This window comes from Aquila chrysaetos, chromosome 8, assembly GCF_900496995.4.
Source record: "Aquila chrysaetos chrysaetos chromosome 8, bAquChr1.4, whole genome shotgun sequence".
NCBI lineage: Eukaryota > Metazoa > Chordata > Aves > Accipitriformes > Accipitridae > Aquila > Aquila chrysaetos.
This window is the reverse complement of record NC_044011.1, coordinates 45,829,476-45,856,214: the sequence shown is the minus strand read 5'-3', so window position 1 is coordinate 45,856,214 and position 26,739 is coordinate 45,829,476. Positions and strand designations below refer to the sequence as shown.

General features: G+C 47.9%; 1 protein-coding gene across 2 annotated transcripts in view; it reads right to left on the bottom strand.

Moving 5' to 3' along the window:
• The window catches only part of ETS1 (ETS proto-oncogene 1, transcription factor), a 78,478-nt gene extending 52,092 nt beyond the window's left edge, over positions 1 to 26,386 (bottom strand). Inside the window, exons 1-3 of one of the 2 annotated variants that reach the window (XM_030023044.2) lie at positions 26,213 to 26,386; positions 19,296 to 19,378; positions 17,167 to 17,311 (exon numbers count right to left, since the gene is read on the bottom strand). In XM_030023044.2, the coding sequence (XP_029878904.1) occupies positions 17,167 to 17,311; positions 19,296 to 19,367 (217 nt within the window). In that variant the 5' untranslated portion in view covers positions 19,368 to 19,378; positions 26,213 to 26,386. Of the gene's footprint in view, positions 1 to 8,989; positions 9,094 to 17,166; positions 17,312 to 19,295; positions 19,379 to 26,212 lie in introns of those variants that run through there. The other variant, XM_041125459.1, reaches the window with a different exon arrangement.
• Between the last annotated feature and the right edge of the window lie 353 nt (positions 26,387 to 26,739).

The following is a 26,739-nucleotide window of genomic DNA, read 5'->3' as shown; positions in this document are numbered from 1 at the left end:
TTAGTTTCTTCAGCTGGGATGTGACCATTTGGAGTCCAAGACCTGCCAAACATGACTTCGCCTCAGCAACTGGTTCCTATTTGCTGCTTACAGGCTTTAGAAAAATCTTTCCTCTTCCACATCCAAGTCTCACCCTCCTTTTCCATTCTGTCGTTATTCAACATTAATATCTATTCAGGCTCTCTCCTGTCGAGGGAGGATGCTGAGTTGTGGAGAACAGCCCTCCTGCCATTAATATAGCCAAAAGATTGTGCCGTTGATTGGAGATAACCATCTGCCCTCCCTCCACAATGCAGCCTGACTGTTTTTCAACAGTTTGGAACAAAGAAAGGATGGGCAGTAATGCCACATTGTTCCCAGGGACGCTGACTAACCTTGGTTTAAAAGCATAATAATAATTATTCATTTAGCGTTGAGGAAAGGTATTACGAGACCGGGGCCTTTGCCGTGATTTCTGCACATGCAGTGCGGGCAGGACTGCTCTTCCACGATCTCTCTCCTAGCTGGGGCCAGCTCTTTCCCTTTGGCAGGGCCAAATTTGCTCCTGTCATGGCCCTTTTGCAAACGGGCAGCTGCTGGCTATCCTCCAGATGTTATGGAGCTGGGAAAGCTTCTCCTCTCCCTCGGATTTACCCATTCTCATTACAGCAGGCTCAGGATTAGGTGTTACCGGTAGTCTGGAGAAGGAGCTTTTCCTAGCACCGCTGCTACCAAAACGTGGCCACCTCTGGGGTGAAATACAACGGCTACGTAATAACGCAGAGCAACACCACCCAGCTGTTATGGACAGGAAATGAAGAACACCATATCCAATTAAAACTGCAGGGGGATATTTATGGCAGAACGTAATTAGCCAAATTGGAGCCTTCCCCAAAACTGCCATGGGATTTTTAATGACCGCAAGCGGTCAGGGCTTCGGTTTGATGTTTTGTCAAGTAAACAATATCCAGAGGGCACGAGACAAAAATCAGAGGCAAAGGGGAAGGGAAAAAAAAAAAAAAACGTGTCGTGCAGTTCCAGAGAGAAACAGAGACATGAAAGGATTTATCGTAAGGGGGACATTGTTGGAAAGAGCAGCAGCCACCACTCCAAGAAAGGAAAGAGCAGGGAGGTGGCTCTGGGTGTGGAGGTGGCCCTCTGCAATGAGAGGAAAGAACAAGCAGCTGCCATGACCATTCCCCAGGGAGATACCTTTCCTGGAATTTAAAATGATATGAGAAATTCTTTCAAGCGCCGTAATAGCTGGGAAGTATCTGAGTAAGTTGTTTTACGCTGGTAAAAGGACGCTGGATTAGTAGTCCTGGTGACTACAGCCTCCCCTTTTTGGCTAAGCAACGGGCATGGAAATAGAGCTCGTTAGTCAGCACGTACTGCGTGTCCCCCCCGGCTGCCTGTAGGGAAGACAGGCTGCTCTCAGATCTAGCATTTGTGGCCAGGAGGTGATGACCATCACAAAAGCATTGGCTCCTCTGTGACCCAGATGGCTGTGGCCTCTGGGGTCCCCTCACTGCTCCACGTTATAGGGCTGGAGTCACGGAAAGTCCCCATTCTTCGCGCTGTCTGCATTAAAAGCAAGTTTCTGTTCACGCTGCGGAGATCCAGACTTCAGGCCCTGGCTCAGCCCCGAGACATTGCTGCCACAATACCGTCCTCTGATTGCCCTCCAGGCGTGAGCAGAGGAAGCCGCCTCCGAGCCTCCCCAACTCCTGCTCTCATTAACTTCCCAGCGGAGATGGCTCACAAAAGCATCTTTGTGGCCAGCGAGGAGTCAGGACTCCAGCACACACACATCCCCGCGTGGCTGTGAGGGAGCGACAGCTCCGGTCCACACGCCATAGGTGCCTCAATCAATGGTCTCATAAGCTGCTTGAGCATCTTCAAGTGCCTCCAGCTATTGGTTTCCCAGAGGTCCCATGCTGATTCATAACCTGATTAGCTAATCTGGGCTCGAGCAATGTAATTCTGCCTTGAATTTTGTTGGCGGGGGGTGCTGTCACTCACTTGTTACCCTGCTGGAAGAACTGGCTAGATGGAAAATCCTCATAAGCTGTTCTGCAGCGCTGTTTGCTCGCGGTACATTTTCCCTCTCCTCCTCAAGTAACAGCACTGAGTTCTTGGTAAACATAACCTGAGGATTTTTGCTGTTTAACTCTTGATACTCGCAATTACTCTGAGCACACACAGACAATACACATCAAACGTCACCTGTAGGACCTCTCATCTTTGGTCAGATCTCTTGGGCAGCCTCCTTCATAGCAGAGACAAATGCAGCCAGCTCAGACTTAAGCAACACATCTCTGCTTGTGACTTCACTCTTGGCATTCACCAATTTCTGGTGACAGAGGTTACTGAACCAATTTGTGATGGTCCTTGAGATCCCCTTCCCTGGGACACAGGTGAGGGATTACAAAGGAGAGGCAACGGGGTCATTGCTAATAAGGCAGGTCTCCTGGACAGCTAGAGTCTATTCACTAGCACTTATCTGCTCTTTCAATCTTTAAAAAAACCCACCAACATCAAAAAAAGACCCACTGGTTCAAGAAATACCAAGTAACAGTCACATTTCACTTTCATGAATGTACAAGGAGTCACACAAGCACCTCCCACAGAAGGTCAGTCCAGCACCAACCTCTAATATACAAATTCACAGCCTAAGAAATGGCAGCCACCAGAAAAACACGCTTGCACATAGCCGGTTGGAAGTGGTCAGCACAGGGAAATAAAACACTTGACTGCAATGACCCCCAGGTTAACGCTGTGGCCGGGACAGAGGGGTTCAAGAGATGGAAGTTTAATTCCTGGTCAATATTTCCACATGACCTCTTACAAACCTTTGTGCCTCCATCCCCCTTTTTTAATGAAACGACATTTTCTCGCTTCACAAGGGGCTAGGAGCATCAGTTCGGCAGTCCCGAAGGAAGAGCCCAGGGGCTGGGGACCATGACGGGGTCTCGCCAGAGAGAGGTTTGAGGGGAAAGCTCAGGAAAGAGAACTGGGATTCCCACCCCTTGTTGCACAGGGCCCTGGATGGCACAGACACTGATCCAACAGCCAAGATCCCTCTAGCCCAAACCAGTGTCCCACCATGACCATGAGATGACAGGTGCATACAGCCAGTCTGTGGAGATAATTCGGCGATGGGCACGACTACCTCACGTACACCATGCCCACAGCAAGGGAATTAAGGGGGTGAGACCCACATTAGCAATTAAAGCCCTAAAGCTGCCCTCCTAAGACAGGCTCTGCTGGCAGAGACATCCCCTTCAGCGCGCCGCATCGCTCCTGGGATGAAGGATTCGCCTGCGTATGTGTTTCAAAGAGGAAAAACCCTCGCCCGGCACTGGAAACCTCCTCACTTGCAATTGTCTCCGCTTGGCAACCCGGCCCGATAGTGAATAAACGACAGCGAAATATTCCTCTCTACACGTGTTTGGGTTTTTCGGGGTGGTTTTCTTGGACGGCGATCCTGGCTCTGCAACAATACCCGTCTTGTTCGGCCCCAAGCTACAGAGCAGGCTTGAATAGATCTGTCTAAAATTATAAGCGGGCAGCCCCTGGGCTCTGAGAGATCACAGGCCACATGCTGGGGCTGAACAAAGACTCTGCTATTTCCTAACAATTAGCCTAGCTAAAAGGACATCTATCTCCTTCCATTAGAGCCACCACGTGCCTCCCAGTCAGTCCATTGTAAAGCTAATTAAATAACACGCCTCTCTCCCCATGAGGGTCTCCTGATTAGTTCGCCTAGGTCCTAAATCCTTGCTGGTGTAAATGGGGAAGAGACAGCTGGTCGGCAGGGGCCTGCGACTCCAGTGGAAGTATGGTCAGCCATCTACAGTTATCATCATCATCACCAGTTATTTCAGGTTTTTTAATTAGCTTCAGAAGGCTGTTGAACAGAGATCGCGAGATACAGGGGGGTTCAGCACACAAACAGGTTTGCTTCCCTATCCGCTTCCCCACCGCCTGCAGCAAAAGCTGTGAAAACAGCTGATTTATTTATTATTTTTTTTGTGCTTTGCTGGTAGTTGGAGGGAAAAAAGCAGACGTAAATATTTTTTCTAAATATGTTCCGGGTTGATGCAAACCAGTTTGGGTTTTTTTCACATGCTTCCCATTGGGCTAAAACAGCAAAAAAAAATAAACAAGGAAAAATGGTGTTGTCATTCAACCTGAGCTAAAACTTTCTATTTTTGGACTTTTAAAATGGAAAAAAAAAGTCAGTGAAAAGTAATCTGTTAACAAACCCTCTTTTTGCCCAGTTAGTTCACCTACCTCTTTGAGGAGGTTTCTGCAGGATGGGTAGGTCTCGGGTGCGGATGAGCTAAATGAACCTGCTTTTTTAGCTGGGAGGCCCGATTTGTGTTTCAGCATCACGAGTGAGATGAAACAAAATATATCTCTGACGCTTGAAGTTCCCTTCCAATCTGAAAATTAGTTCTGGCAAGTCAAGAAAATTCATTCAGACGATACACCAAACATCACAAGGGCCGTCTGCAATGTCCTGAGCAACGCTTCAGGGAGGCCAGGGGCCACCACAACCCATCATCTGTCCCTGGAGGAGGTTGACATGGCTCTTCTGCAACACCCAACCTGCACCTACCTACTCAAGCCAAACGCCGTGAGCAGCTTTTCTCTCCGTCAACCCATCCCGGTTCTTCGGGCCGAGCTACGTTTGCACCACCACGAGTGTGCAGCCTCGCACAACAGCACGAAACTGCTAAATCACTCCAGATGTTCAACACCTTTTCTCACACGCTTCCAGGACCCGGAAGAAATACAGTTTCCTTCTGCCAAGTCTACAGTCAGCGATAGTTGCAAATATCCCCTTTACCCCCTTTAAATCATTATTTTCCACCCTTGGCTATTTAAATCATTATTTTCACACTGAGAGAGCATGGCTGGAAAACTGGGAAGGTGGGTCAACAGACTAATGAGCTGATTTCCTGTGGACCTTTGGATCCAGGCTTGAAACAGCTGGACCTGCCGCTACAGACGGAGCTCCATCCACCCAAGGAAAACAGAAAGACCCCATTCCTCAGCTCTCATGGTGGGGAGACAGCAGGAGGAAGGACACGAAGGAGGAGGCAGAGCTTGGTTTCATTCTAATGGGAATGAAAGCTTGCTCCTGTCTTCCAAACCCATGAGCCGCCTGTGCTGCTCACAGCTATCCTGGGTAGCAGCCACTGTTGGAGCCTGGGTGGGAAAATGCTGGGAAGCTTTAGAAATGCATTGGGGCTTGCCCGGGAATACATTAATTAGTGTGTGTGTATGCATGCATGTCCATAGGGTTTCATTGTAAAAGCGCAAGGATCAACTCATTGCCCATTGCTATTGAAGTCATATTTACCCTATGCTCAGGAAATGCAGATGTTTTACATCAAATAGTTAAATTTACAGGGACACATCAACAGGGCCAGGTAAATCATCATTAAAAGATGCTACATGACTCACTTGAAGGCCTAGAAGGGGCTAATACAAGAGTCAAGCCCAAAACACAGTTTGAATGTAACCTAGGAGGATGCTACTCAGTCCTCCAGCTGCTTTCAAACCCCAACAGCCAGGTCTGACTGCTTCATTCATTGCAATCCTACCAAAAAAAGGGTAAGAGCCAAGAAAAAGATGTCTTGTATTAACTGCCTGCCTTCCCTCACCTAGCTAGTGCCCTTGATCCCAAAGCTATGGGAATGGCTCCACAAGCCACTTGATTAATAAGAGCCCGGGGGGGAAAAATCGTTTATATAACCTCGTCTTCTCTAAACTTCCTAAGTGCTTTAGAAAGTGGCTGCCCTGGAAACCCAAACTGGAAACGAAAAATATTATCTCTTCCATTTATAAACATCTCCAGCGCTAATGAAGTGAGGAGCGGCAGCAACGGGGAGGGGAGCATCGAGATGCACTTGGCAGGCGTGGGAGAGCCCCGATAAAACCATTTCTTTTCAGGTGGGTGTGGAGCGGAAAGTCCTCCCACTGCAGTCCGGTGCCACTGTAGGCTGCTGACTACAGCACTGCGAGGCCCCCGGGGAGGGATTTCAGAAGATGGATGTTTATAGAAGTATCTGCTACACTAAACACAGAGGCAGACCGACAGCCTTACTAGGTGCAAATGTAGGGGGAAGGAAGACAGGACGACATGAATGAGGCAAGAGCAGATGGATGAAACCTTAAAAATAAGTTCCCTTAACTTGAAGCTGTAGCTTGTAGATGAAGCATCATGTCCTGGTATTGGAAAGCAGGGAGCAAGAATCGTTACTTACTGTGCACACCTACTTTGTGGCACAAACTGCACAGACCGGGCTCCTTGTGCATGTCAACAGACCACATCTGTTTACACCAATTTGATCTAAATAAACATACGAGTGGTCCAGATTAAGCTCTTGGGTTCAACCACCCTCTGCCTTGCAGCCCCTCAGACACACTTCTGAATCAGAGAGCCAGGAGAATATTCTGCAGAATAGCCCAACCTATTTCTCCGTTTTCTTTCCATGTTGGCATTTCCCACAGAGATTTGTTTTTGCATCAACACAGCCAACACCAGAAAATGCTGAGTTTTGGCTGGAAATGTTTGGATTTCGTTTTGACAAAATATTGATGATTTCCGCAGAACAATCTGTCACTTTTGGCAGCAACAAGAAGAAAAGTAAAAAAAGACGTATTTCATCTAGATAGGGGACTGAGCTGACAACCAGCCTGGAACTCAGCACAAGTGGAAGGCAAAGCAGGCTACTGGGCTGCCTCGTTATCCTGTCATTTTGATTACTGTAAAGCAAGGGAAACTGTTAGTGCTTTCATGTAGTAGCTGTTTGCCTGGATAGAAACACAACCAAAGCTGCCAGACAAAGGAAGCATCTGGTCTCCTGGGGATAGGCAGTAACTAGATGCAAAGCAGGGGAAGAGAAGGTCTGGTCATCTCTGGAGACATTTCACAGATGTAGATACCCCAAGGTTGCAGCATGGCAAAGACCTGGTCCAGGGCAGGACTAAGATGCCAGCTTTATTTCCATCACTACCTTCCATAATTAGTCATGCTTCTTGAGCCTGCAAAACTGGGTTGAAATCTCCCAAGTGCAGGCTCTTCTGTGAGATGCCTGGAACTGACCGAATTAGAAATTTTCCATGAACAGACTCCCTTGGGGCATCTCCTCCTTTTTCCCTACTCTACCTCAATGCTGACATCAGTCTGGCCAAAACGAGTGCCCTCTGGCCCCCCTTGAACTTAGGAAGTGGAGAGTGAATCACACAAACCAGGGGAGAAAGGCATTTCTGACTCCTGAAAAACAGTTGCTGATGAGTTAGGGAGAAGTAGTTTGGACCAGCTCTTAGAAATCAAATCTCCACTTTGGTGAAGCAGGTTTTTTTGCTCCATCCTATTTGTGCTACGGGAAGCATGAATATCTACAAGTGTTTTTGCCACTCCATGCGCCCCTGCTCACGCAGTGTATGCCGTGTCAGCGGCCTTGTTTCCCTTTCCAGGAAGGGAAGTCCTGTCATGAACTTTATTATATTGCTTTTTGGTGTCTGTGCCCATCCACACCCCCTTGCCGAAATCAATGGAAGTGTTCCTACTGAGTGGGTTGAAGCCATCCCTGTTTTCCCACCGGCTCACTGCAGGCTTCAGGGGTTTAAAGGCTAGATTCTGGCCTTGAATCCTAACCTGCCCTTGCAGCTTCACAGGGAAAGAAAAAACACCAAAAGAGGAGCCCTGCCTCTAAGCAGGGATCAGAGGTCTCCAAAGGCAGCTCCCAAAGGATGGACCTGCACTGCTCACGCTGGCTGAGAATCTCCTTTCATAAGCCTAATGCTGAAAATAAGCCCGCATGAAAATTCCACCCTCCATCTCAAGCTTTTCCCACACCTCACTTGAGCCATTTGGAGGCCGGCAAGCCGCCTGCTGCAAGTCTCCCATGGCTTTTCTGCAGAGAAACCATCTTCCCGATGTACACACACAGCCTCATTAGCCCTGCCTGCTGCCAGAGAGACAGCCTCCCTTCCCAGGAACCAGCTGCAGAGAGAGAAACTGTATTTCATCTATTGTGAAACAGCCAACAATTGACCCGCTGCAACTTTTTCAAAGCCTATTGATACAAAAACCCACAGGGGAAGGTCCATCCGGTGGGCTGTGTAAACTTCAGCACGTGTTCAGCAGCTTCAAGGGCTCAGCCATGCTAGCAGCTCGGTGTCGCTTAAGACTTCTATTTTTTTTTTTTTTTTACAATATCAAGCACTTGTACAACACCGTTCTCCAGGGACATCCAGCCACTCGCCTGACCTCAATGAATTAAGCATCACAATAAAATGTGCAATGAATTAATCATCTGCATCCCCAATGTGAGAAACTGCTACGCAGTGGCTCAGAGGCAGCCTTTTGAATGACTTAGGCATCTCACTCCAATGGAAGTCAGTGGGGTTTAGATGCCTAAAGACCTTCTGGTAAGTGATGTAGCCAAGGTCTTCCAAATCCCAGCTGTAAAACCATGTAATCTCAGCCAGATCTCCTAAATCTGCTGTTCTTATCCCTGAGAACCTTTCCTCCATAAAAAGACCACGGATGCTGGGGAAGAGCCACCAGGATCTAGAGCTCAGATGAAAGAAACCACCCCACAGTCTGAGAAGAGGATGTTGCGTTATACCGACCAAGCACTGCAGGATCCTTGCAGTCAAACAGTTGATTACTGCAAAGCAGGAATGAAGAGGAGAGATGCTCCGAGAACAGCGAGAGAGCACAGACCCTGTACCTCCCCCCAGGCACTCCAGACAAGGTGAGAAACTTCACATGCACAAAACAGCATCTAGTAAACAATGTGCAGAAGGCACACTACATTTGAGAAAGCTCAGACCTGGGTCTGCTCTGAAAAGGAGGAATCATTTCCATCCACAATTGACAGCAGGGGCAGCTCAAGCTTATTTCTATTCAATTTTAGAAAGAGAGCAGAAAGATGCAATCCCTTACAGGGCTTTCAAGTAATATTCATCCTACTCCTGTCCTTACCCTTGTGTGGCTCTAAGCATGGTATTTCTCCTTCCTGCTCTTCATCTATCCAGCCTGCATATAAGCTCCTTGAGCTGCATGGGGCATAGGACAGTCGAATCCTCCTGGAGGTGTCTGTGTGTTAGAAATAACAATAAAAAAAAAAAAGACAGACCATCCTCATACAGCTTGCCCCCCTCCCCAAATGTCTGACAGCCTGGTTTCTCAGACTGAAGTGATGCAAATAGCTCAGATAAGGTTCAGATAAAGTATCTGAGCTCTCAAGGGCTTATCTGAGCTGAACACCGACTCCAAAAATTCTGAAATTTGCCCTGTGGGACTATCTCCATGGAGCTTGATTTCCATCTGAAGCCTCGACCTCCAGAGGCTGCAGAAACAGCTACTGTTCAAATGCATTCTTGAGATAGCAGAGTGGGACACGGCAGGTCTGCAGCTCCCCTGTTGTGCGCTATCTGGGGATTTGCCTTCTGGTGGGAATGTTGCAAGAGCCGGGCTGATGGCTCAAGGAACCGGTGATGGCACCTTTCACCGCCAGAGCTTACACTGTAACAGATGAGGTAAAACCTTCTTCGGTAGTGTCAATGGAAAGATCACTTTCCCTTGGCTACAAAGTGCTCCAAGCTGGCTTTTCCTTTCAGCCCTGTTCCCTCTCAGTAATTGCTAGCAGAGGGAAGGCTTGTGGGAGAGCTTAGGGTGCCGCGCCGTGAACTCCATCACAGACCGTGTCAGCATGGGCATCCTGCTAAGATTTGGGGCTTCCAAAGCAGCCTGGATGCAACAAGGAGCTGGGTGCAAAACCCATCCGGGCTTCTCTGAAAATCTCAGCCTGGCAGGATGTAAAGGGAGTCAGCAATCACGGTGAGGAGCTCTTATCAAACAGACCCGGGCTCACAGTAACAGACAATCTCTAATATTCATTCATGCTTAGAGATCCAGCCTTTCTGAAACACAGATAGCTGCAGCGGTCTCAAAATGTGTGAGACCTGGTAGCGAGCACCCATTTATAGTATGCAACTCAGATTGTGAAAGGAGCCAGGGGAAGTCCAAGGCCAGGCTTAGAGAGGGTAAATTGAGATCTCTTTGTAAAGTTGGTACAAAGGGCCCATTAGCTCACTTACACCTGGACTAGAGGTATTCTTTGTCATCCTGCAAGAGCATCGAGGGTCTCCCATCTTACTGCCAGATCCCATATGCTAGGTGCTCTACAAACACAGGAGTAAAAGACAGCAGGAAGGATTCGTCCCCGAAGGGTTTGCAACCAAATAATCAGTGATCTAATAATTTATACACCTAATGCAAATCTAGCAAGGATGAAAAAAAGAGCTTTCTGAAAACCGTTTCAAGCTCCGCAGAAATTACCCCCAAATCTCGCTGATTCAAGCAGAGAAAGATTTCCTCTCTGTAGAGGTTTGCAACCGTCAGGCAGAGTTCTCAGGCAAGAATAAGTATGAAATTCTATAGGATGGCTCATAAACCATAGAAAAAAAGGTTTCATTTCCTACTAAAAAATTCCCAACGGCTCGTTCCCAAAGGGCCGGCATGCCAAAGGGTTGTTGCAGAGTGCTGGCTCCCCTTCCCCATCAGCGCTTCGCCCTGGCTAAAAACCAGGGATTGGGGGAAAATGCGTGGGCAGGCTACGGGCTCTCCGCAGCTCCCCAGCACTCAGCTGTGTTGGCAGCACCAGGGTTAACCGCGGCGGCGCCCTGTAATGCAATGATTTCTGGTTTATTTCAGCAGGGGAAGTGTGTCCCGGCCTGATTAGCCCAATGGTTTCCTCTTTTCCCATAACCTCCAGACCCCCATGGCCTAAGTGTTTACTTTCTGAAATAAAAAATCTGCTAGTGTTTTTCTTTTTTCGGGGCATGTGTATTTTGGGAGGATTCGGGGGGAGGAAAGTGGAGAGGGGGAGTTGAATGGGATGGGAGGCTTGCATACACCTCCCTTCTCTCTCCCACCCCTCACCCCCAGCTCCTTTCCAGCTGCAACCTCTGAGCTGAGACTTCTGGCTTCAATGTGAGAGAGAGAGAGAGAGAAAGGGAGAGAGAAACATATTAATGAGAGAGTTCAGTCTCTTGCTTCAGCAGCTATAAACACAGCGAACATCTGGAAGGAGAGAGAGGTGCTTCATGCTGCCAGGAGCTGAAACAAACAGGCAGTTTTCAGGGTCCCAGCCTACCGCGCTCCCCATGTCCTCCTCTGCCTGCCCTGCACATAGCTCTCCTGGCATCACCCAGCTAGCCCTGTCCCTCCAGAGAGAAAATAGTAGCTGGCCTGACTTACACTGCCCTCCCTGCTCCATGCTAGCACAGCAAAGCCCACCTAGATGCTGCTACAAGAAGGGCTGGCCATGTGCAATCCAAACACTCTAGAGAGAGAGAGCTCTGCTGCCCACTCTCCCCAGAGGCAAGCGCTCGCGGGTCTGTAGGCAAAGGAGTTTGGGAAAGCTCAAAAAAAGAGCAGCTGTGCTTTGCATGGCCGGTGTGAAGCAAGTGTTGGATGGCGCGGGATAGCCTTCTCCTCCAGAAAAAGAAAACAGGTACGTCCACCTCACTCCATCCCTACAGAGGGATCAATCCTACTCCAAGACCAACCCAAAACAAGACATCTTCTGCAGTCATCTTCAAGGCACCACAGAAGCCCCGAATAGCCTGTTGCTTAGTCCCTTTCTTCCTTGACTCTACACCAAATTATTCCTTCCCCATGGCATAGTGAAGCTGCCAGTGCTGCCGCTCGTTTTTGCGACAATCCTGGTGCAGCATGCTAACCTGTGTTTTCCCTCTTGCTGAGCTCCCATCCCCCTGTTATACTAAAGGCCCTCAGCAAATCTGCAGGCATCACTCAAAAACAAGCAACGACCTTCCAGCTTTCACCCAGCCTCATCCAGGGGACCAACGCCCTGTTCAGACCACGATTCCTCCCTGCACGGCAGCTGATCCCCAGCTGACACCAGTCTGCAGCTCAAGTGGGAAAAGAGCTCAGCGCTCATTCTCTGGTGATGACCCAACGTGCAGGGAGCTCCCTTGGGTTTTGACTTTGAGAGGCGAGACAGGGATTTTTCCAGAGTCAAGCAGGAAACAAATGGAAAAGCGAAAGCCTGGATTTTTGTCATGCTATTGCTTCAGTGCAAATAAACCTCTCCAAGTGCTGACTTGCAACAGGTTACAGTGAGGGATGCAGAGGGAGCGTCAGTAGGTATCATAGGGTCATGTTTTTCTCACCTGCGAAACAACTAGGATCCACACAAATCAGACACTGAGTCCAGCTCCCAGTGACCTGAAGGGCAAACCAGTAACTGCTCAGCATCCTTCACAGGGCTCTCGCAAAAGGGCCAGGAGAGTCTAAGACACCACAGGCAGCCCACAGCTCTGCAATCCATTCACAAGGCATAGAGGGATCTTTTCTCTCCACCGACAGATTGGAGTAAGTGCTCTTAATGGAGAAAATTATGCGCGTCCTTCAACAAACCCAGAGGGCCCAAGTATAGTAGGTGTGACATGCCTTTAACTGGAGCCAATGAAACACCCAAAGACTGCCACGAAGAAAAAAGGTCAAAGAAAAACCCATTCCAACCAAGCTATAAACAGCACCAGACCCCAAGAGACTGCACCACCTCGCTGGCCAGAGGATGACAACAGAGCCCAGCAGAAAGGGCTCATTCATCCCCTGGGCCAGAGCAAATGGCCAGGGAAAGCTGCAGATCTGGGAGAACAACTAGCAGCAGGTTGGGCAGAGGCAGGATTTTTGTGCACGGCTTTTGTTGAGCCTTGAAATAAATTAGCATCCATCGCCTTGGCTCTTGCTCGTCCCTCCCCGTGGTGGCTCACGCCCTTTTTTTTTTTTTTTTTCCTGTTCTGTTTCTCTTCACCTTCCTCCACGTCCTCCCTTCCCCACTCCTCGTTTGTTAAGGAGGGAGAGGACAGACTGGCCGGTCTCCTCCAGGAGAACTGCCTGAGAAGTCCTGCTAGGTCTCGAGCCGCAAGCAGATGTGCGTGCCCTGTGAAAAGACGCCCATTCATCTCTGCGGAGAGCATGCGGGGGAGGCAGCAGCAGCGCAGGGGAGGGGGGAAGTGTTGGAGGAGGCTGAGAAAAGGAAGGAGGCCGCAGTTAAAAATAGGATAAAAGGACATGAAAAAAAATGCAGATTTTTTTTTTTTTTTTCTTTTTTTGAAAAAAAGCTTCGCTCGGAAAATGTGCTGCAGCTGGAGAAGCCATCGGGCTGAGCCTGGTCAGCTTTCACCTTCCCCCCCTCTCTCCTCCTCCCCAAGCCCCCTTCCTCCGAGCGTGGGCCTGGAAGCTGGCCCAGAAACCGCTCACAGAAAGAGCTTTCCTCCCGGGATCTCCACCAGGGAAAGAGTAGGTCTCGCGGCAAAGGAGGGGGCAACGTGGGGAAAAGCAGGGAGAGTTCGCCATGGATGCAGGCGGTCCCCGTGGGACTCCTGCCTGCAGTCCAGGCTGAGCTGAGAGCTGGGCTTGAAGGAAGATCACAGCCAGAGTCAGCAGGGTGGGGGCAAAGGGAGGGCATCCCTATTTTGTCTGCGTGGGCGTGGGGCAACGCGGCATGCTGCAATGCGTGGCTCCAGCTACAAGGGCTTTGCTTTCCTGCCAAACCCAGCACACCACCACTATGGCCCAGGCTGCAGGGACCCAATGTCCGTGAAGCTCCAGGGAGTCAGATGCAGGTTTGCTGCATTAGGGACATGCCACCCGCAAAGCTAATAAACCCAAAATATTCTGGGCTGAGAGGTGGCACCAAGCTAATGTGGCCAGACAGCATCAGCCACAGACTGGCCAAGGCTGGTCTCTGCACCATGCCCTCCCACAGCACCGGCCTGAATCACACTGGCTGTTAGGGATGAGCCTAAGGTGATGCCTTGTATTTGTGACAGTGTCTCAGTGCAAGAAGCCTGACCGAAATCAGCAGGACTGCTTTCATTAGCCTGGGAAGCAGAGTCAGAGATGCAGCTCTAATTTCTCCTCTAGAAAATACTTTTATTGCATTTCTTGCCTTGCAAAATCCCAAAGACAATCCCATTTGTCTCAGTGAAAGCAGGATCACTCCCCAAAATGCTCCTGTAGTGTCCAAAAGGCTGGGAGCACCTTCAGTCCAAGTGTGCTAATTCAGCACGACAACAGCCGTAGAAACATCTTCAGCCAGAGTCGTTTCATCCCTCGCTTGCCATTAACAACAGTTTTATCTCCCCTATCACTAAGGAAAACAAACCCGTTCAGAGTGGAAGGGGTTGTCAAAGTGGCCTTGGCTCAGAAAGGCAGCACAGCCAGGACTATGTCCGTGCTGAAATTATAATACCGCTATCAAATATTTTCCTCCACTCCAGTTTTATGCCTAACCTTGTATAAGCCAAAAAATATTACCAGAGGCTAATATTAGGATACTATTACTCTATGAATTAAACATACGGCACTAAGTGTGGCTTTCAGCATCCTTTCAGCAACCCTACTGCTTCGGGCAGACACATGGCACCCTTAATTTTGGGCTGCCAGATGGTTCAGCTAAGGTGCAATGGCCTTTACACTCGTATTCCCACTTGTCCAAGGAGCAGAGCTACTTTTCATAAACAGGCAGCAGCTCCCTTCTTGCTAGTTTTTTTTCTACCACCTCTGGGATGTGCCCTTTGCTTGCTGAGAACCCAGTTTAGGTTGATTCTCTGGGCAGTAATAGGCCCAACATATGCACCACAGATTGTGGTAGCAAGCTAACAAATAAAACTGACTCTATACCATTTCCAAATTTTTGCTTTTTAATCAAAAAAACATCACCACCGCTTCTTGTCTTTATCAACAAGCTAAATCCCCATATCACTGAATAATCTTATCGGACTTCAAGCACAATGTAAATAAACTCACCCAAGCTTCAAAGGCAAAATATCTTCTCTAAACGCAAGCAGCTCTAAAACTTTTAGAAATGTTGTGGGTTTCTATTGCGAGAGGATATATTCACACTTGCATTTTCCTTGTTGACTTGTTTCTTTCACCAACATCAAGACCATGAAAACCAAAATAGCCTCTAGTACACCAGAAGAATAGATGACAAATGGTTTTAATGTGCACCCGAAACACAAAGGAGAAATGAAAGACCGTTCTTAGCGGCATATACAAATGAGAGTTTCCTCTCATTTAAAATTAGAAACTGCTCTAGACGGAAGAAACAGCAGTATTTAAAAAATAAATCAGAGAAAGAGTACCTTGCATTGCAACAGGAAGAACTGAAAAGTAGTTCTTAGGTACTGCAAGAGAATTAAAGGCCTTTCCTACCCATCCCAATATATTGAAAGTTTGATTGAAACCTGTTGAAGACAATGACAGCTTTTTTTTTCCCACTGGCTTCACTGAGGTTTGTATCAGGCTCCAGTCTCTGCAACAAGAAATTTCACAGACCCAGCATGGAGTAATGAAGATCTGCGTTGCAGATATGTTGGTCCCTGGAGAGAGCACTTTCACAGAAAAGGGGAGAGAGTAGGGAAAAAAACACAAAGAAAACTTTCCAGGCACAGATTTGCAAAATGTTTGAGTAAATCCAAATGCTGCAAGGGCAGATTTCATCAGAGCAGAGTTGACATCATGCTGAGAGAGGTCACCCACAGGAGTTGAGCAAATAGCTGAAATAAGAACGGCTGGGAATAGGCAGTAGAGTTTTGCTCCAGCCACAGGCGCAGTGCTCTGCGTCCGTCTCCTACTCACACACAAGTGCTCACCAAAGGAGAAAAAAAAAAAAATCAAAATGCCTGAATATTTGCCAAGGAGAGATTTCAAACTGTACATTTGACCGCAACAGTCACTGGTTCTGCTGAACTCTTTAGCTGCAGAAAGTCTCTAAACATCAGGGCTTTTCCCCTCCCAAGGGGCCAATGTGCATAACTAACGAGCCGGGAACAAGTCACAGAAGACCAGCACATGCCATACAAAAGCTTACATGGGATTTAAGTGCTTCATGATAGGCTTATGTGGGACTTAAGTGAAACATAAACTTCATATTGGCCCTTCACAAAGGTCACATTCATGCAACTTGAGCTTTTTCACTTAGTTCCTGCAGTTGGCCTGTGCCACGGCGTACCTAAGCCCTCTCCTCTGCCACAGCACAACGGGGCTCTTTGCTGATACTTCATCACCCGTCCCGCAGGCAGGAGGACCAACTGCCCGCCCGACATCTGCACTGCCAGTTGGTTATACAAGAAGCAGCCCCAAACTGCAAGCTCAGCTTGAAGATTCACGGGTTGAACAACGTGCAGGGCAAGAATTAGTCACCGGCGATTTTGTAACGACTTTCAAATTATGAATGCATTAGAGAAGAGGATCATCTAGTCCAAGTCAGTGAATTGTTTTAGCTGTGCAGCACGTTGCAACCATGCAGCCCTGACAGCACAGCGTGACCACACATCTCCAGTTGTGGTTACCTCAAGACCATGCCACTACCCTCCCAAGGAGCAAGGCAATAAGCTACAAAAGCAAGAGACCCAAAATCACTACCACAGTGGAATTAAACCTTGGGAGTCCCCGGCTCCTCGCAACCCTCCATGAAGGCCATTTTCCAAAGCCACTGGCAAGGACATCAGTCCTGCAAATGCCATGGGAAATGCTGAAGATGCAACGAGCAGGTTGGCAGGTCCACCTTGCTTACAGTATCTTCCCGGAGACGCCCATGTCTGTCAAGACCCCAGGGAGCAGCAATCAGGGCTGAAGTCCCTAAATCCAAGGGAGGTGCACACAGGACATCAAAATCACCACCCGAAAGAGGAGAGGGGTTCTCCCAGCTGGGCACCCACAGCATGGCAGGGAAGAAGGAAGCTCCCATCCTTCAGCATCACTCTGACAGGAGGAGAAGAGTTAGACAAAGCAGCTTTAAGGTTTTTATCTGCTTTCTGGCCCCATCTCCACTGAGGGAGACCCTTGACAGCCAGCAAGGCAGGTACCAACCTGGTGATGCTGTGGTAGGTGCCTTGTGGCTGCATTAAGGGCAAAACACCCCAATAAATTGTCAGGACCGGGGCAGAAAGCAAATATAGGAGGAAGGAGACAAGCAGGACACGCTGGACAACAAACGAGAGCGTGGCGGGCCTTTAAGGCCCGTCTTTTCACCTGAGCATGCCAACAAGCCCCAAGGCACTGGGGGGAAAGGCGCCATCCCAGTTTCCAAACCCACCCCCAAAATGGTGTCCTACCCGTGCTGTAGTGCTCCAGGCCGGTGGGCACTTCTTGCGTGGCAGGCTCATCCCAGAGCGGGCAGCACGTCCTCGGCTGGCAGCAGGCGGACTGAAAGCCGCAGGTCACCCAGGGATCCTCACAGGGGCCGGCAGCACCTTGCTTCTGGGAGCAGGAGAGGGAGAAGCGTCAGGGGAGCGGGACCCTGAAATGGCTGCCCCGTTTCAAGGTGGCAGCGTGCCTTCCCCCCCCGCTCAAATCAGGCACGAAGCCCTGGGCCCTCAGGGTTTGCTCTGAAGAAACAGTGTTATCCAAACTCACCTGGCTGAGGGGCGCGACGATGAGGCTGAAAAGGCATTTTTTTAAAGAAACGTGAGGAAAAAAAAAAAAAAAGAAGGCCCGCAGTGAGGCAGCGCTCAGCAAGATGGCGGCGAGGAGGGGCATCTCCTCAGGGCCAGCCGTGGGGAGGACACCCTGCTTGAGAGCGGGCTCGTTTCAGCCCTGCCAGCTGGAACCATTATTTTTGGACAGCGGGAAGCCCCACAGCCCCCCCAAAACCGTGGGGAGGTCGCGGCCCTGCCCCGGGTCACAGCCCTGGCACTATGGGGGAGCTCGGTCCCACGCTGGTGGGAGCTGGGGCAAGCCATCAGATTTATGTTCATATGCCTCTTTATATTGATAATAATCACAAATAATATGTTTATATTTGCATTATTTGTATTTATGTTAGTTATAGTTATGTGTCCATGGACATCTATATGTGTGTATACATACATCTGTATATATATATATGTGGTATGCACACATGAAGTATATACACAGATGTGTACTTATATAAACTTACGTTTTGTTACACATATATTACATAATATACTGTATTTCACACTTACACGTAATACATTATATATGTATATACATGTATTGATTATACATGTGATGTAGGCACGTATATACCCACACATATGTAATCTTGGTTATAACTGTCATTATATATTACACGTGTTTGGTTTTATTGTATATAAAGTGATATTTATACTTTATAAAGAAAATATATGTATTATATATACAAGCATATATAGGTATATGGAAATAATCCCAGGATATAATTTTCATTTTATTTTATACATACCTATTTTATACATATGTGTATATATAGTGTGTATATATGTATATACCTTATATACATATTTGCCATATATACATATGTGTAAATACATATATACCATATAATATATATATATGGTACATATATGTGTATATCTCTATATAAGAGGATAGCAACACATATAAATAAATTCAGGATGTTTTCATTTTTTTTAATTTTTATTATTTCCCGCAGGGAAATAGTTTTGCTTTGTTTCCAATCAATATTTAAAACCAAATGCATGCTTGGAACCATTTAAAGGAAAAATAGTGAGCTGTGTTAGAAATATTTCATGTGTCAGAGTGGTCTTTTCTTCCTAATTTGGTGAAAATTTTGCTTTCTAGCAAGTCGTCTGTGCAGCCTGGTGTCTCAGCTCAGAGTTACAGCTTTCATCTGACCTTGTCTAGGATCTTTAACACTGGCCAGAATTTCTTTGGGCATATGTCTAGTAAAGTGATTTCTCGGAATAAGGGTCGAAGCATGGTCAAACCTGTCCCGTAGCTGCTGGCAGCCAGCATGGGCACGCCCAGGATTCACACTCTAACATATATTATACATAACCACTCATCAGCTGCACAGACAGAAAGGCGCTGGCTTAGGAGAGGGAGCACCAAAGTTGTCCAAAAACTCCAGAAAACCAACCGAACATTTTCCAAAGCCTCATCTGCTTTGTGCTGATCCCACTACATTCATCTGCGGCAGGTGAAGGTCAGCACGGGGAGCGGAGGCACCGGGACAATGGTTACCCTAACAATCCTCCTCCAAACACAAGTGCAGGAAATCCGATGCAGCGATTCTATTTCCAGTTGAAGTTTGCAAGCTCGAGAGGTTCAGATAAGCTCTGGGTAAACAGCATTTGGACACTGCTCTGAAAACTGCGTGAAACCTTGGAACAATTTAGTGGTCAACACCAAGCCATGTCAGTGAATAGGCCAGCAAAGTTGCAGCAACCAAAGAGAAAACCCACTTCTAGGGACAGAAAAACAACCCAAACTCCTTTCTTACCATCACTCCAGGGCGAGCCAAAGGATAAGGGGCTGTGTTGCCGATGGTTGTGTCCATATAGTAACTCATCATCTCAGGGGTGCCTGCGGAAATGGAGATGGACATTAGATGCCCTGCTGCAAAAGGCATAAAAACTGATAGCATCTGCTAAACCTGCGCTTTCTCACAGCCATATAAAGCTAGGACCAGACTATCATTGTAATGAGTTTAAGCTGGAAAAGTTAAGAGGAAAAATGTCTGTATTAATAGCAGATATTGTGATTAGATGTGTTGTATCAACAATGCAAACACACAGATCCATTAGTGTAAACTGATGAGAGCCTGACAATGGTGAATGAATTATCACCTGGAAGCTGATGGAGCTACTCTGAGGGAAGATGAGATCATATTTCCTTTGCTGTAGAATCAGTGGGAAGTCGTTGCCATTTTTTTTTTCTTTTGAGAGAAAAAAAAAAAAAAAAAAAGGCCAGTTTGTTGAGATCAACACCTTTCCTGTAAAAGTTTTGTCAAAAACAATCTCTTTCACAAAGAACTTTGCTGTTTTCAGGAGACATTCTTCTGTTTTCCCGCATTAGCTTACATTTCCGTTGCTAAAGCTCTCCCTTGCATTGCTGAGACTTATATTCCTGAGTAATTTGCAGTGCGCTAAATAACGATCTCAGCCCGCAGGAGCACATCACAGTTTCACATGTCGTTCCTAGCATGGGATGTACTCCTCTGAGCAAGTCCTTCTACCAGTGCTGTTCATTAGATGTGATTTTTAATCATCGATTAGCCCATTTGTGTAGCTGAGGTGAAGGAGCTGCAATCTGGCTCTGTTTTCAAGTATGTCGATGTTTCTCCCTCTCTCCTTTAAATGCGCGGCAGAAAATGCAGGGCCAATGCACTTTCTGTGTTTTGGGGAACGTGACTTAAAGGTGCTGGGAGGAAAGAGTAAAGGGGGAGTAGCCTGGGCTCGGAAGGGCTCACTCAGGCAGGATATGACTTGGAGCCAAGGGGAACGGCTATTTTCATCGTGCCAATACACAGCATAGCCTGCGAGACGGAAGAGCTGCCACTGCTTTAACCTCTCTGAGGACACAGAAGCTCCGGCTCCTCCGAAATGCCTCTCTTCTGATTTCTGCAGTCCTCCTGCGCTACCGACTGTAACCGCTGCAGATGCAAACACTTGTCCGAGTCATCTTCTAGACAGAGCCAGCGCAACCGCCTTACCTTCAGCCTCCACTTCTGCACCGCATCCACGAATCACTCCCAGAGGCACTGGGACCCGCTCCCAGCCTTCCCCTCCACACCTTCCCCGCTCACAGGGCCGGGGGGGGGGGCTTCGCTGTTGCTGGGGGCCAGCCAGCGGTTAGCAAACATCCAGGCAAAGGGCAGAGCCTGCTTCAGCTGTGCCTCACTCACCACTTTAGCAAACAGGGACTCCAGATAGCGTCTCCCACTGCGCTCTGTGACTAATGGCCAAATGTGAAACACCTGCATGTGTATGTGTATTAAATTATTATCATCATTTCCTGCTTGTTATTACTAACTTTTGCTCTAACACCAGTATTTTTTTTTTTTTTAAACTTCTCTTTTTAATTCACCTACGTGGTAAAAGAACAACGAGCCTATTTCTCTTTGCGCTTAGAGCAACACAAAAACACGCATATTGCAAGTTACTGTGGCTGAGAAGCCTTAACTAATCTCGGCATCTGTGCACACCCTACCAGCCTGCTCTAACGAGGCGTTAAAACACGTTTGCTTAAATCTCGTTGCAGCTGGGTCAGTCTGCAGCTGGGTAAAACAAAGAAGGTGCATGGAGCCCATTTCTGCAACTCGGCTAATGAAGGGCAAGGTGCTCAGTCCTAGCCTGTCACACAGCCGTCCCCTGATCCTAACCTCAAACAAGCGTAAACCATCTCACCTAAACATGAGCTGATCTCCCTCTTGCTCTAGAGCAAAGATTAATGCTGCCAAATGCTACCAAAGCAAGACAGACTCTGCAAAATGGAGACAGAGAAATCTCCAGGCTGATCCACCTATTTCCATGGCACACACGTGTCCGAGAGTACTCAGTTACACCGTTAAAATAGCAGTTAAAACAGCAGTCCCCACGAGCAGCTCTTTTTCCTGCTTTGCAGCTTGTACAATAGGCAGTTGGGGTTGGGGTTTTTTTTTCCTTTGATCAAGACACCTAAGTCACACCAGTTCTCGAGAACTGCTTTCATGCCTCTCTGAATGTCGTTTGCATCTTTCTCAGGATGCCGTTGCCAGCTGAACCTTCCAGCAAAGTACCACACGTTGATGCTCGAAGCAGCATGTGCTTTGGTCACAGAAGAAGCACTAAACCCATCCTGACACCCAAGACAAGGCTTCATGCAATAAAGAATATCAATAAGATTGCCAGAGCTGTAAAGCAGCACCAGCAACCCCCTCCCGAGCCCTGGACTGGAAAAGGGGAATTATCATCTCTAGACAGCGGCTGAAATAGATTTATAGCAAGCACAGTTTGCTTTTCGGTTTCTCTTCCCCTGGAAGGTGTACTGTTAAAAAGCACAAGTCAGGGTGAGAAATACTGTGCAACCTCAGCAACTGCCTGCACCCCCATCCCTGGCTGTTCAAGGCAAGTCCAGCTAAAATGCAAGTTAAATTCAGTCCCCCAACCTGATGCAGATTTTGGGGGGGGGGGGGGGGGTTGTGGGTTAAACGACAGAGACACGCAGGCTTGAGGCTGTGAAAGGGACCTGGAAGACAAGCCCTGCTTGAAAAAGGGCAGGTGAGCAGATTCTGTGCACAAAAGAATTGTGCTCTGGAAAAACAGGTATGCAAGGCCAGCAACGGGAGGCAAGATGACAGCAGAAAGGGAGCTCTGGTGTGCTTTGTCCAGGCTAATTTTAACAGAACTTCCACCACTTCCCATAGGAAACTACTTCACAGCCCAATACATCTCTCACTGTCAGCAAGTTTCCCTGATGTTTGAGCGATATTTTTCTTCTCTTTAGCTTCCTCTAATAAGAGCCTAAATAGTTCCTCTCCTCCCCTTGGATGCCATTAGATAGCTTTAATGACCGCTCAGGAGCTTGCAGCTGAGCTAAATTCAATGATAGTGCTCTTCGTGGCAGGTAACTTGGCCGATATTAAGGAAATCACTGCAGATTTACACCAAGATAATCAAGATCCACAGCTTGCTGAGAGCTGTTAATAAATAGAGGGGAATCAGAGCCATTTGGTAAAATCCTTAATGACTTAACAGCTTGACTTCAGGCTTATTGTTTGCTCTTATTATTCCTGTCTTATTGTGAAAACATGTGTGGGAGAAACAGCATTTATTTTGGGACTTGATCAAGTACCAGCCAAAGCTATTAGACTCTTGGGTCATTTCTAAAGTAAATTAGAATTTTAATTTCATTTCAACATCCATCCCTCCTCTTTTACAAGAGGTTTTATTAAAAACAAATTACCAAGCTTAGTTTAAAGAGGGAAAAGCTGATTGTCCTCATGATTAACACACGCACCCATGCAGAAGTGAGGAAGGAGTTAAAAATGTATATTAAAACAAAGCAAACTTTGTCTATTGGATACATGAAGACCTTTATAATAGTCTCATATAGTGTTTTAGTATTATATTGTTTTAAGGATGGGGAAAAGAGAAGCGGAGTGAGACCACAGTGACTTTCCCATGGCAGAGTCAAGACCAGCAGCTCCCACCTCTGTCTCCCAGTTTAGTGCTCTGTGCACGGGTCTCCCCTGTCTCTTGCAAAATCCTGCGGCTCAGATTGCTCCCCAGTTTCTGAGTGGTAGGACCACGCTCAGCTTCTACCCACCCCATATCTCTCAACCCCAGGGTGGCAACCCAGTAAAGGTGTCGCTGAAGGGTGGCACAACTGGGACAGCTGCAAAACAGTACTCGGGTGCTTTTCTCCATCCCAATAAACTAACAAAATTCCCTCTCCATGGGGATAGATGAGGAGCCAGGAGGACAGGGCAGCATCAGCAACACCATCAAAATATTTCTGACTTCAAGAATGTGAATGAAGACCTTAAAAATGAGAAGCAGCACCTTCAAGATGACCATCCTCCATGGGCTGCTGCGCTGGCAGCTCACTGACCCAAAGCTGCTTAGTGATAGCCATTTTATTTTTGCATCAAGTAATAATTTATCATCTTTGAGGGGGTGGGGAAAATAGCTCGTGGAAATGACATTCTTCCGCAAGGCTTTAACCCTTGAAATCCTGGCATTTTCCAGGCCGCCTGCCAATTCAGTTCTCAGGGGAAAGAGTGTTTGTTGATCTGTTGGCATGTTAAAAACCTCATTCAATTCATCAAACCCTGGCACCAGCTTAAAATAAAAGAAGCGTCCTTAATGCAGGGATATGAGCAATAGAAATGAGCATGCTTCTCCTGCTGCCTATTTACAAACCACGCTTTTTAACAGATCGGCCACCTCCTGTCTCCATTTCATACCGGGGATCCCACAGTTGTTATGATTTTAAAACTTTGTAGCGTTCTCAGAGATAATACCTGATTTACTGAAGGGAAACCAGGCCGGACAGTAAATAATGATGCTATGGTAAATTAGAGCAATATAGCAATTGCCCTTCTGCACCCTCCGTAAATACTCCAAGAGATTAAATGACTTGGCTAAGGTCATATGGAGAAAGTGAGCATGAGAGGCCGAGTATCTGAGCCCCTGAGCCACTATCTTAACTACACAGTGGTGATTGCAGTCGGATTAGCGTTGCCATAAGAAGGTTGTCCGCGCTGTTTCTGGGAATGATGCGGCTAGCAGGGGCAGGGGCAGCTGCCTGTCAGCACATCACTTTCTGCTTTAACGCTGTGCTCTTTCTTTTCTCAGTAGCTGTCAGATCTGAAGGAGATACGATGGTATCTTAAGAGCCTTCCCATTTGGCTGGACAAGCTCTAGCTGGGATGGATGACAGCAGTTGTGAGATAGTGCTGGGACAGTTAAAGTTTGGACCAGTCTCATATACACACGTGCCCACGAGCCCTTGTTCTTTGTGCTTGATAGTAAACTGCTTTCTGCTTTAGACTTCTCCTTTACCCTGCTCATTCGTCTATTACTCAGCTGCTATTTTATAATGAAGCTAAAATAATGCCACTGTCAACAGCACCACCAAATCTATAGCGAGCTGACAGCGCAGGTCATGGCAAGGAGAGGGGTTTAGGTGGGATACTAAACCAGGGAGGCTGTTGCCATTAAATCACGCTGCTCTCTCTTGGATCATAGCAGCTACTTGCAATTGCAGGAAGATGTGAATGGGTGGTGGTGGGGTAATTAGGTCATCTGTTATTTCACTCACAAATTTCCCTCCGTGAAATAATAGACTTACAGCACAACATCAGGTGCCAGATCGTCAGCTGGGGCAAAGCAAAAGGGGAAAGAACCGGATGAGTTTCCCACAGTTCAGCAAGGGATCCCCTGCACCAGGGAAGGATCTGGCCCTGCGAGGAGCACACGGTCGCCATCTCAGGGAGCCCAGTCTGCCCCGTGGTAAAGGGGTCTTGGTCAGGGATTGACAGCCTAGCTGTAAGGCTGCGTTTTGCTCTAGAATCCCGCAGCAGGACGCTTGAGACCAGCCTGCCCAGGTCTGACAGTGCTTTGAAAATCCCACGAAGCACCTCTTTTCATTAGGTATCCAAATCGCTTTAGAAAATTAGGTTACCTTTCGTTCCTCTGTGCCTCAACTTGCCAGATGTATAACGAGGAAAATAGCACTGGGGTGTTTTCTAGTTTGGAGGGGCACAAGGTACCCCGAAGCTCAGCGGTGAAGCTGAGGACAGGGGACACACACACACACACACACACACATCCCGGTGCTGGGTGCACAAAATGCACGGCGTGCTTCTGCACAAACCCCAGCCACCGGGTGAGTGGTGCCATTCCCTGCTGCCCAAGGTGAAAATGCCTGGGTAGCCCTAAAAATCTGGCTTGCCAGAAAATTGTTTACACAACAGGCAGGGGAAAGCTTAAAAAACCAGCCAAATTAGAGGCAGCATGAATAGCCTGTAAGCAGGAAACCGCTCTGGACCCAGCCCACAGCCCCCAAAGGTGTCAGTTGACAGCACAGGATGGGAAGTTGATGGTAACTGTAATACCAAAGGAGTGGCCACATGCAAAGCAATGATTTAGAGACTAATGGGAAGGGGGAAGGCCTTGCCTGTGCTCCTCAGGGACTCACAATTCCCACTGGCTCTTTTCGGCTGGGTGAGGGGTGCAGGATTGCGCCCTTCCCAAGGAACGGCAGCGGCGCGGCAGCACATCCCTGCGGTTGTCACACTCAGGGCTCCAATTCCTCCCAAAAGCAAATGCTGGCACCTGTGGCACTTTCTGCCCTTTGGGGGATGGCATTGCTCTTGAAAACAAGGGGAGGTGCGGCAGCAAACCCCTTACAAGCATCCCTCCGAAGATGGGAATCAGTCCCGTTGTGAGGGGGTCTGCTCCTTGTCTGTCTGTCTGTGCTCAGGGCTGGAGGGAGCTGAGTGAGCATCCGACCCCAGGCACTTTGCTTCTCCCCCTGCCTCGCAACAAAAAAAACAAACCTCCATCCAAACCAAAATGCAACTCAAAATAGAAAAAGAACTGCAAATTTAATCCACTGTAATAATGCCAAGGTGCAGCCTTCTGCCTAGAAGAGGAAAATAATAATGTTCTCCTAAACATACATATAAAATTTATATACTCTATATAAAAAATAAAGGGGGGGGATTTTTAAAGGGAAGCATCAGCTCAGACATTTATATAAGACTCTGCAGTACTGTTAGCAAACACATGAATCAGTTACTGGGTGAAACTGGAAATGGAGAGAGTAAAAGTAAATCGCTGGCAAAACAAATCTTAGATGTCCTGAAAATGAACACAGGTACCTACAACCCACAAAAGAGTTTAAACAGACTCTCTCCCCACCGCCACTTACTACTTAGCTGAAAGACCAGGGGAAAAGCTTATGTCTTCCACGGCTTCCCACACTTGTCTCCGATCTCTTTCCAACTACCTGGTGCTATCCTCTGCGCTGGAGCTGGAGAGGATGGAAATATAGTGTTTGCAGCAGGGCCGCCTATTCAAAGGGAGGGGGAGTGGTCAGTCCTGCATCCAGGGCGGTGGGAAAGGAGAGCTCCACGCCGCTCATGCTCCGGCGGCCACCGCTAGCCAGGAAAAAGCCACCTCTGGCAGATGTCACGCCGATGGGGAAAAAAAAAAAACAGTGATGTTGGTTGAGGTGGTCATGGGGGGCAGCCTCCTGCTAGCCCCCCCCTGCCCCCAGTGCGGGGTACTGGGCTGTGGTGGTGGTGGCCTTTGTGTCCACGCTGCTCCTGCGTCCTGTAAAGCGAGCCGAGGGCTTCAGCGGGTTTTGCAAGTGTTACTCTGGCCCCCCAAAGTCCCTGTGAAGTGGAGCTTATTCTTGCACGGCGACTAAAAAAAAAAGGCACGCACAGCACAACC